This window comes from Chroicocephalus ridibundus, chromosome 5, assembly GCF_963924245.1.
Source record: "Chroicocephalus ridibundus chromosome 5, bChrRid1.1, whole genome shotgun sequence".
In the NCBI taxonomy this organism is placed as follows: Eukaryota; Metazoa; Chordata; class Aves; order Charadriiformes; family Laridae; genus Chroicocephalus; species Chroicocephalus ridibundus.
The window spans coordinates 41730092-41740960 of record NC_086288.1 but is presented as its reverse complement, the minus strand read 5'-3'; the positions used below and the strand labels follow the sequence as shown (position 1 = coordinate 41740960).

The 10869-nt window shown below is 44.6% G+C and overlaps 1 protein-coding gene across 1 annotated transcript; it reads left to right on the top strand.

Annotated features, from left to right (window-relative positions):
- Positions 1–892: 892 nt before the first annotated feature.
- Positions 893–9755, top strand: LOC134516300 (histone PARylation factor 1). Its single transcript, XM_063336312.1, has 8 exons — positions 893–1004; positions 2654–2813; positions 4429–4615; positions 5122–5220; positions 6280–6430; positions 7151–7238; positions 7834–8006; positions 9479–9755. Exons 1-8 carry the CDS (start codon positions 948–950, stop codon positions 9608–9610), a joined length of 1047 nt encoding a protein of 348 aa, XP_063192382.1. The 5' UTR covers positions 893–947; the 3' UTR covers positions 9611–9755.
- The last annotated feature ends 1114 nt before the right edge of the window (positions 9756–10869 follow it).

Sequence of the window (10869 nt, the reverse complement as noted above, 5' to 3'; positions counted from 1 at the left end):
TCTGTGCTCTTGGTTTTCTAGGCCTTTTTTCTATGCAAAGCACTTCGGCAATATACATAAATGAGTGGATGTTGCATAATATGATTATGTTCTTTTTCTAAACTGAGGGATGTGTCCTACTTGCTGCATGTCACACACTGCTGCCTTGATTCTTTCATTGGAAGAGAAATTACGTGCTGACACTTTTAAATTCCTGGCAGCTGTCAAATGCTAAAGCAGAGGCTTCAGGGATTCAGGTTTTTTCCCTTTTTCTGTGCACTGAAAACTGACATCACTTCCTTTCTCTACTGTTTTTAGCTCTGAAGGGAAAGATTACACTTGCTTCAGGTAACTTCCCCCCCCCATCTGTCTCATCCCAATAATACTACTCTAACTTGTATTACAGGAATTTGCATGTACGTGTAATTAGGGTTTAAAAAAAACCCAATAATAATCTTGAAAGCGTATCTAGGCAGTCCTGAGGCGAGCTAACCTACCACTGAGGAAACATGGCTGGAAGCTTCCCGACTGATCTCCAGCACCCAGCTCCAGCCACAGCCGTGTTCGCAGTCAACACAAGGCCGTTCGTTCTCTTCCCGCCTCGTTCCCTTCCTCGGAGGCCGTGAGGCTTCCTCTAGCCCGGGGCTAACGGTAGCCCCCACCCTAATCCTCCTCCTCTTGCCAGACGGCTCCGGAGCTGAATCGTCGATGTACAGCTGCGCATCGCCCTTGCAAAACCCCGATTGACCTCGCAGCCAGGCCCCTCCCTGGGCAGAAAAGCCGCCGCGCCCGCCCCCCACCGGCCCCGGCTCCCCTCGGGCGGCGCCTCCGTCCCCTCAGCGGGCCGGCCGGTGCGCGAGGAGGTAGGCGGGGCCGTTCCGGCGCGCGCCGCCGCCACCTGCGCAGGCGCAGTGCCGCGGCTCGGAAGCGGCGGGGCGGGCGGGCGCGATGCGGCTGGCGGCGGCGGCATGACAGGTGGCGGGAAGCGGAGGCCGCGCGGGGCGGCGGGCCCGGCCGGCGAGCAGGTGACCGTTAGCGGGCGCGCGCGGGGCGGGGGATGGGGGGATGGTGCGTGTCACCGCGCCTGAGGGAGCCGAGGCGGGCGCCGGGCCTGCGGGGGGTGGCGGGGAGCGGCAGCCGTGGCCGGAGGCAACCGGGCATCCCCGGAGCGGGGGACGAGCTCCGAGGGCCGTAGGCCTGAATGGGCGCGGATGCCTTGTGGTGGTGCCGGGCCTCTGCCTCCGTGCCACTCGCTCTGGTTTGCTCCGGGGCTGTGAGGAAAGGCCCTGGGCCCCTCGTTCTCCGACACGGGGCTTCTCCCCGGTAGCCGGGGCTTCTCCCGGGGGACCGCAGCCTTTCAGGGGTGCTGTGAACAGCAGCTGCCTTGGCCTCCTCATGCGCCCGGGCTGCCTGTGGCTGGGAACATATACTCATGGTGTACTGAAGTACTTTGTGGCAGCCCACTTGAGAAGTGAAATGTCTGTCTCGTTGTACTGTCCTAACAAGAGACAATAAACCTTGTTTGTTTTTTTTAATTATTATTCTTTAAAACACGGGGGTCATGATTCCTGCCCGTTCTTGGAGCCTTATGTGGGTTTGAGGTAGTTGAGGTTACTGCTTTAGTGGTGTGCATGCTTGAACGGATCATTTCCTAGCCTGTTTCGGGTTGTGTTACATCCTTTTTTAAAACAACTTAAAGTTTAGGCTACTTCTAAAATTCTATGCTGTAAACTGTATCAGTTTAGATGTTGAATAGCCAAGTAGTTCAGATAGTAGAGACTCAGAGGACTTTTGTTGCGTGATTTAATCAGACATGACAAAATAGTATCCCTACCTCCAAAAGTCTGTAAAACACACAAGTTTATTGGATACAAGCTGCTGTGTGATTGGAAATGGTCTTTTTAAAGTAATGTAGAACTTAGATTAAACCTTGGGATTGCTTAGTCCTTTGCTTGATTAACTAATAAAAGTGTTTCTGTTGGCTATATTGACTCATCAATATCAAAGTAGCACTTTGCTATTTCATACATGTTTAGCACATGTCTTACGTAATGCACTTTTAAGGGATTCTGTCCAAAATAGATGTTCTAATTGATACATATGTTGATCTAGGTAACAAGCATAACTTAATGGTCTCATTGATCCTCTGTTAATATAGAAGCTTTGTAAAACCATTGAATCGTATACTGGATAGAACTGAAAGGGACCTTAAAGATCATCTAGTTCTATCCCCCCTGCCATGAGCAGGGACACCTCCCACTAGACCAGGTCACTCAAAGCCCCATCCAGCCTGGCCTTGAACACTTCCAGGGATGGGGCATCCACAGCTTCCCTGGGCAGCCTGTTCCAGTGTCTCACAACCCTCAGAATAAAGAATTTCTTCCTAATATCTCATCTAAATCTACCCTTTTTCAGTTTAAAACTCTTACCCTTGTCCTATCACTATGCTTCCCAAGTCCCTTCCCAGCTTTACTGTAGGCCCCCTTTAAATACTGAAAGACTGCTGTAAGGTCTCCCTGGAGCCTCCTCCAGGCTGAACAACCCCAATTCTTTCAGCTTGTCTTCTCTGATCATCTTTGTAGCCCTCCTATGGACTCGCTCCAACAGGTCCATCTCCTTCTAGAACTACAGGAAGCAACTAAATAAACTTTGTTCTGTTTTTTTTAATCTGCAGTGTGAAAAAAATGGAGATGTCAAGAAGAGAAGGTCAAATCAGGCAGATATCCCTGATAATCTTCGTGAAGAAGCAGAAACATGCTATCGGCTTAGACTGCCTGAAGACTTCTTTCAGTTTTGGAAGTTTTGTGAGGAACTAGATCCTGAGAAACCAAGTGGTGGGTTTTTAAATATTTTTTGCCTTTTCTAACTTTCAGTTGCAAAAACAGCCTGAAGGCAGGCAAACTGGAGGTGGTCAGATGCATTCTAATGTTGCTTCAGTTTTCAGTTAAGATGCAGGATATTTACGTGAGTGTCAACAAGAATGCTGGAGATAATAACAAAGATGTTGGTACACTTCAAGCTTTCTAAAATATAATTACTGAAATCATGTAATACAAATGGACTCAATGTTGTCTAAATCTGCCTTTCTTGCAAGTACATGCAAAATGTTTAGTATGGAACTGACGTTTCCTCATATCAATCCAGGTTTTACCTTCCCCAAATTTATTATGTAACAGGATGTGGCATCCCTAGATGCTCTAGAAATGACAGTTTCTTTTAGAATCATAGAATGATTTGGGTTGGAAGGGACCTTCAAAGATCAACTAGTCCAGCCGCCTGCCAGGGACAGGGACATCTTCCACGAGATCATGTTGCTCAAAGCCCCGTCCAACCTGACCTTGAATGTTTCCAGGGAATGGGGCAGTCACAACTTCTCTGGGCAACCTGTTCCAGTGCCTCACCACCCTTGTCGTAAAAAACCCAAAAAACTTCTTCTTTATATCTAGTCTAAATCTACCCTCTTTTAGTTTAAAACCATTACCCCTTGTCCTATCACTACAGGTCCTACTAAAAAGTCTGTCCCCATCTTTCTTATAAGCCCCCCTTAAGTACTGAAAGGCCACAATAAAGTCTCCCTGGAGCTTTATTTCCTCCAGGCTGAACAACCCCAACTCTCTCAGCTTTTCCTCACAGGAGAGATGCTCCAGCCCTCTGATCATCTTTGTGGCCCTCCTCTGGACCTGCTCCAACAGGTCCATGTCCTTCCTGTGCTGAGGGTTCCAGAGCTGGATGCAGTACTCCAGGTGGGGTCTCAACAAGGTGGAGTAGAGGGGGAGAATCACCTCCCTTGACCTGCTGTCCATGCTTTTTTTAATGCAGCCCAGGATATGGTTGGCTTTTTGGGCTGTGAGTGCACATTGTTGGCTCCTGCCCAGCTCTTCACCCACCAGTACCCCCAAGTCCTTCTCTGCAGGGCTGCTCTCAATCCCTTCATCCCCCAGCCTGTATTGATATTGGCGGTTGCCCTGACCCAGATACAGGACCTTACACTTGTCCTTGTTGAACCCCATAAGGTTCCCATGGGCCCACTTCTCGAGCTTGTCCAAGTCCCTCTAGGTGGCATCCCCTCCCCTCAGGTGTGTCAACTGCACCATTCAGCTTGGTGTCATCTGCAAATTTTCTGAGGATATACTCGATCCCGCTGTCTGTGTCGTTCATGAAGGTATTGAAAAGTACTAGTCCCAGTACGGACCACTGAGAGACACCACTCGTCACTGGTCTCCATCTGGACACTCAGTCGTTGACGACTACTTCTTATGAGAGGTGAAATAACCTAACTCTTGAATGAAAGCTCTCTGAATAAAAGAATGTCTCAGCTTTCCTTGTCTGGTAAACAGTGTTTGGCTGTTTGGATTTATGGAAGCTTTTGATACGTGAGTGATAACAGGAGCTTCTTGGTTTATGTATGCATCCACCAGAAAGTAAACCAGTTCATGCTTTGCTTTACAGATGCACTTGTGTCAAGTGTTGGACTTAAGCTGGTTGGACCATATGATATTCTTGCTGGAAAACACAAAAAAGCAAAATCAACAGATCTGGACTTCAATCTTCATTGGAGATTCTTCTATGATCCCCCAGAATTCCAGACTATACTTGTCGGGGATAGCAAAACACAGTATCACATGGGATATTTCAGGTATTCTGTTTAATATATGCTCTTGCTGGACTGTAGTTACATGGGGCTTTTTCTCCTCTGTTTTCCACAAGACAGGATTTGAGGACTGTGCGCTATCACCAAACAAGAATCTTTCTCTTCTGTAATAAGATATTAACACATGGGTTGATATTTTTTATTAAAAAAGATCAAAGATATTGGAGTTGAAGACTAGATCTAAATATTTATTAAACTACCTCCCCCAACCCTCCAGTGCACCTTCACTTATTAATCTTTAACTTTTGCCACGATATTTAGAAGAAAAAGTCAAGCCTTATGAAATAAAGGGAACATGTATTCTTTCTGCATGTATTGACACAAGCTCCTTTGAAAGCCATGCAGTAAGATCTTAGAGCTTTAGATCTAAGGGCACTTCTTGTTAGGTTTCTGAAGGAGGTGGCAGCATGGTGAGGAGGCAAATTAATCTTACTTTGAAATAGGAGAAATGGACACAGCTTGACTATTTGTGTGTACTTTTTCATAAATAGGGATGTGCCAGACGAACTTCCAGTGTGGGTTGGTGCAAATGAAGCCAAGAAGGGCTGCGTGATTTCACAAGTTGGTGATAATGTCTTTGCTGCAGTCAAGTAAGGTTCATGTTTACTTTTATTCATAAAAAGTAGAGTAGAAGAGAAGCTATTAACTGGGAGATGGGATGTGGAAAAATGCAGCTAACTTGTTATCTTTCTTTCTTAAGAAACCCTCACTTATTTTTTGCTCCTGCTAGTGAATTTTAAGGTACTCTCAAAAGCCTTAGTAGGCTTCTTGACAGTGTTTTCCTTATTTATAAATAAAATAAATGTGTGATAATTATCTCATTCTTTAAATATATTGGCAGGGATAGGATCTATAAGGGAAAAAAATGCTCACTGGGTGTGTTATTCTTTACCTAAGTATTTTCAGTAAAGAAAGGGCATCTTAAACAGTGGTAAAGGAAATCTGAATATCGTACTAAATGAGTAGTGTTTAGCTCTTGTTCTTGCATACATAAATATACATTATTTTGTATACAATGAATAACTACAAGAAGTACCATTTCTGACCTGGGGCAGGATAACGTTTATTTGGATCTGTAATTCAGTATGATTCATGAAGCTTTACACAGTCCTGCATCATGAATGTAAACAACAGATTTCGTGACCTCTCTTAAAAATGGAAAGCTCTCTAAGGACAGACGTGTGTCAGTAAGTGAAAGCATGCTGAAGAAAAGCTTCTGCAAAAGAACCCTCGTGTAATGCAGAGTTAAACGAGGACACTTGTTTTGAAAGCACCATGATGAAACTCATAAATGTGTATTTTATGTGCATGATTTGGATGACAAATAGCGTATATGGCACTGAAGCAGCAAACCAAATTCTTAAGATAGAAAGATGAACAGCTATTGGGTCCAGGAGAATCTTCAGCACCTGCAGGATGCATAAATTATACCGTAATGCTAATAACAGATAGGAAATGCCAAAGTACTGTCTGTGCCAAACTTTTTTTCTTTCTTGTTGTTAAGAGGCTTGCATTCCCAAGTCTATGTGTATAAATAGACCCATGACTGCTAATCTTCATTATAAGATTTGGAGGTTTAGTGATTAGAAGGCTATTCATTTGTTTGTTTTCTGTTAAGCTCTTTTAAGACATGTCTCTTCTGTTTGCAGATTATTTTTCTCAAAAAAACTTAAGGAAGTGACCGATAAAAAGAAAAATGCAATTTTGAAAGACATAGATGAAAAACTAACAAGAACAGCAAAAGAACTGGGTTATTCTCTTGAACAAAAAACCACGAAGATGAAACAGAGAGATAAGAAAGTATGACTTTTCTGATCACTGGAGAGAACTAAGTTCTGTTAAACTTTTTTCATGTGCTTGCCTGTTTCTTTTTTTTTTTTTTTTTATTTTTCCTCCTTATAGTCAGTAAGGATGCTTCACATAAGAATTTCCAGAGCTAATCAGCTCTCTCTGTAAAACTTCGGGAGAGGGCAGATTAATACAAGTGTGTTCCAAATAATAGGATTAAATCAAAACACTTTACTCTTGTAAACCATAGCTTGACATTCAATTAAAGGGGAAAAAAAAAAACCACAAGGGAAATAATCTAAAAAGTAAACAAGTGGTGAGTATAGAGAGAAATGCTTCAAAATGAAGATTGATGTAAACAGTTGGGTTGCATCTCTTGGAAACAGGACATTAAGGATGATATGCATTAGTGACAGAGGTTTTTTGCATACCTATCAGAAATAATTATGGTAGGAGATGACTAAACAAATGTAGTACTGTGCTACACAAGTGACTACAAGGATTCTTAGATTTCAGAACTTAACTGAAATAGAGCTTCCAGATATTTTAAATGTCAATACTTAAAAGTAACTGCTATATAATTTGAAACTAAGTTGATGTGCTAGAGCCTGGACACTGTTTTAGGTTTGACCACCAACAGTCAGGTGTTAATTTTGCTTAGTGAGATGAGTGGTTTTATGTCACAGTATTGACTTAACCGTGCTATATTCAGTTTCCTGTCTCTTTATTTAGGTGGTGACCAAAGCATTTCATGGAGCAGGCCTAGTTGTTCCTGTGGACAAAAATGATGTTGGATACAGAGAACTTCCTGAAACAAATGGTAAATATCTTGTTTACTATATTCTTCTGCTTTATTTAAGTAAACAATCTTTAGTCATGCAGCTACTCTGCAAAAACCAAACAATTCCTATTTACTACTTGAAGAATATAAGCGGTGGGAGTAAAAGGCGTAAGTCTTAACCATCGCACTTGAGCTCAAAGTATTTTCTTTGAATGAACCAGATGAGAATCAATGAAACACGCTAAATCTGAGATAATTCCTGAAGTAGTTGTTTAGAATGACCTTCTCTTCTGTATTGGTACAACACGCAGGAAGTACATCCAAAAAACCTGATCTACGCTCAGGGATTTGTGGGTTTATTTTTTTTATCCCTCTTCTTTTCCCAGTGTTGTTCTAATCAGAATCAGTTCCTTGATGCATGTTCACCACACAAATGCCTGTCTCTGGGGAAACTGAGATGGGTGGGCACAGGGCAAGAATGAGCAGCAAAGGAAAGGGGGAAGCTTTCTCACCAGCAGCTCAGGGTATGCCCATTCATGTAAGCGTGACGCACAGGTATGTTTTTGCCACGAACTACTTCTGTGCAATATTAAATTTCTTTATTTAAACATCTAAATACTTTTGGTTTTTGCAGCTAATCTTAAAAAAATTTGCAAGGCCATTGTTGATGCTCCTACTGATGATGAGAGACTGAAGGCCTTTGCACCCCTTCAAGAAATGCTGACCTTTGTTCAGTTTGCTAATGATGAATGTGACTATGGAATGGGATATGAACTGGGTATGGACCTGTTTTGCTATGGATCACATGTGAGTACTGCAACAACCATACTTCACAAAATTATGCATTATTTTATGCACGGACTGGGAGTTGTTCTGTGTCATAGATCTTTATTCCCAACTCAATTGCGTAATTATCCCTAGGAATTCTGAAAGCCTATAAGGATATTCTTAATTGTGAAGACCGTTAAAAAGTCACACTTAGGACACCATTCCATGTTGAATTTAAAATTGCTTGTTTGAAAGCACAATCGTGCAATACAGAAGCATTTAAGCAGCATCTAACTCTTGTGATTTGATGTGCACAAGACAAAGTCACTAGACTCCTAAAAATGCAGAATGTCTGATCCAGATATACTGAATAGCTGTAGCCTCCTTCCCCCAACTACTTGCCTGGGCACGAGCACTTGTGTTCGACTGGACTGGATCAAGAAAGAGACTGGTGTTTGCGGTAACCCCAGCTGAAAAACTCGGAACCTAGGTCAGTTGCCTGCCTACGCTGCCTGTGTGGCTGTGTAGAAGATCTCCCACCCAATGTCTCTTTCTGGTTCTGCATTAACAAGGAGTATCATAAATAAGCTGATTGACTTACTAGCACTTAATCACTCATAAAGATTCTACCTAACACTTTTTGTTCTGGATTAGCCACTGCCCTGTTGATAAAAGGGGTCATGTCTGTTATAAATCTATGGCTGGGAAATAACATATAAAGAAGCTTCAACATTACTGTAATATGAATGGATGGTCACAGAAGCAGCCATGCAGAATAGCTTCTTTTAGTAAAAACAATATTGTAAAAGTAAAAATCTTGCAATATTCAATGTAGGCCCAGAAAAGTTGTGCTAAATGCTAGTTAAAATATATAGCCACTGAAATGAAGGAACACTCATTGTTCTGTCCACACACTGTTAAATTACTAATGTGTTTCTTAGATTTCCTGGCCTGCTCTCCTAAGTTCCCTACAGCATCTGACAATGTGTTGTATTTTCCTGTGATATCCCGCTTTTTTAGGACCCTTCTTGCAGTGACACTTGCTTCAGCTGCTCAGTTCTGGAAGGGCAGTGAAGGAAGCAGTTAGTTCCAGTAGGCAAACCCCCACCTTTTGCCGCTTGTGCTTTGCAGCACACGAGATTAACCACTGACACACTGTTTACAATACTGTGATGTGTCCTGATACCTATCTCATGCAGCAGTCTGAAACAGTGGTAACTTTGCAGCTGTTCTCTAAAAATAGAAACCTTACTGTGTAGTAAACAGGAGGGACAAACAGGGGCTTTGCCCATAAATACCACGGGGGTTGGGTCGTGGTGTTTTTGTCTGTCTGTAGATGCTCGGAGCAGCTCTTGGGTTCTGCCGGGAGCCCGGCTGTCCCCTGGTGTACAGAGCCAGAGGAAACATGGGCACTTTTGCTGTAGCCCAAAATGGGGAGAAGGACTAAACTCCCTCTCGTGTACGGTGCCCATCACCTATGCCATCTCTCTCTCTCTCTCTCTCCCCCTTAGTACTTCCACAAGACCGTGGGCCAGCTGCTGCCCCTGGCCTACACCCTGCTGCGGAGGGGCCTCTTCGCCGACATCATCCAGTCCCACCTGGCCAACCGCCGCCAGGAGCCCATGGACCAGCTGGCGCCATGAGCCGCCACCGGGGCCACCCCCCACGCGCGGGCGGGCGGGCGGGCTGGCTGCAGCTCTCGCGCCCGTGGCTTTCCTTCTTGTTTTTGTGTGTTTCTGCCTGTTTTTGTACCCCTGCCTCAGTAAAGCTTTTCTAAGGAGGGCGGTGCGTCCCCGTGCTGGGGGCGGGAGGGCGGCTGCGCGTGCGCCGAGGGGGGGTTGGGGGGGGGCGTGGGGCTGCCGTAGCCGCCGGGCGGGAGCCGGGGCTGCCGCCGGAGACAGCTGAAACGCGGCCGGCGGCCTCCGGTCAGCGCTGGGCCCGTCCGTCAGTGCCGGGGCACCGCGCTGCCCCCGCCGACGGTGCCTGCTGCCGGTAGCTCCGGCTTCACAGCAGCAAAGGCTGAGGTGCCGCCTTTGGGTTACTCTGCTCTGTTTCGCGGCCTGGAGCTAAACCCAGCACCCTGTTGCTGTGCTGCGGGCTGAAACGAAGCACAAAAAGGGCGGATTACTATTTTACATTGCTTTACTATTTTACATTTCTCAGAAAACCCGTAGGCGCTGGGGAAGTGATTCAACCCTGGATTTGTTGGGGGTAGCTCAGTCCCAACCAGCTTGTTTACAGCTAGCAACCTCCATGTCCCTGCTCCTGGTGACTCTTAACTGGCACTGCGCGTTTCCTCAGTTCTGTCCCACCACACGTGTAAAAAACACAAGGGTGTTTTCCCTTCTTTTTGCATTAGAACAAAGCACTACATCTGGTCTCAATCTCAGTCTTCTGGATCTGGTTGAATTAATAGGATGCAAATGGGATTCAAGAACAGCTACCTGACATTATGAGGTAAACTGGGAATTCCACTGCATTCACTACTTTATTAATCAGGTGAATCACCCCGTTTTCACTAATCTGGACTTCTAAAAATAGAATTGAAGTGATTGTGTACAGGATGCAAATTGTTTTCAATTCACTGGGCTCTATTTTGTTGTTATTACACTTAGAGGGTTTTTTTCTCAGGCAACTGCTTGAAGTAACAGTCCAGAAACCACTGGAAAATAACTTACTCAACAGGCCTGCCATCATACAGTGACATGACTTCTATCGGAGCAGTTCACGTCACTACTGATGATGAGAGCACTGCTGAGGAAGATTACAGACCACTAGCAACACGCTCACATCTCAAAAGTTGCGCCCACTCTTACAGCAAACAATTTTACTTCCAAAGGTCCCTTCCAGCATAAACTAATAACTTGCAAGGTAAGTCAGAGTGCTTCAAAAATGTATCTTG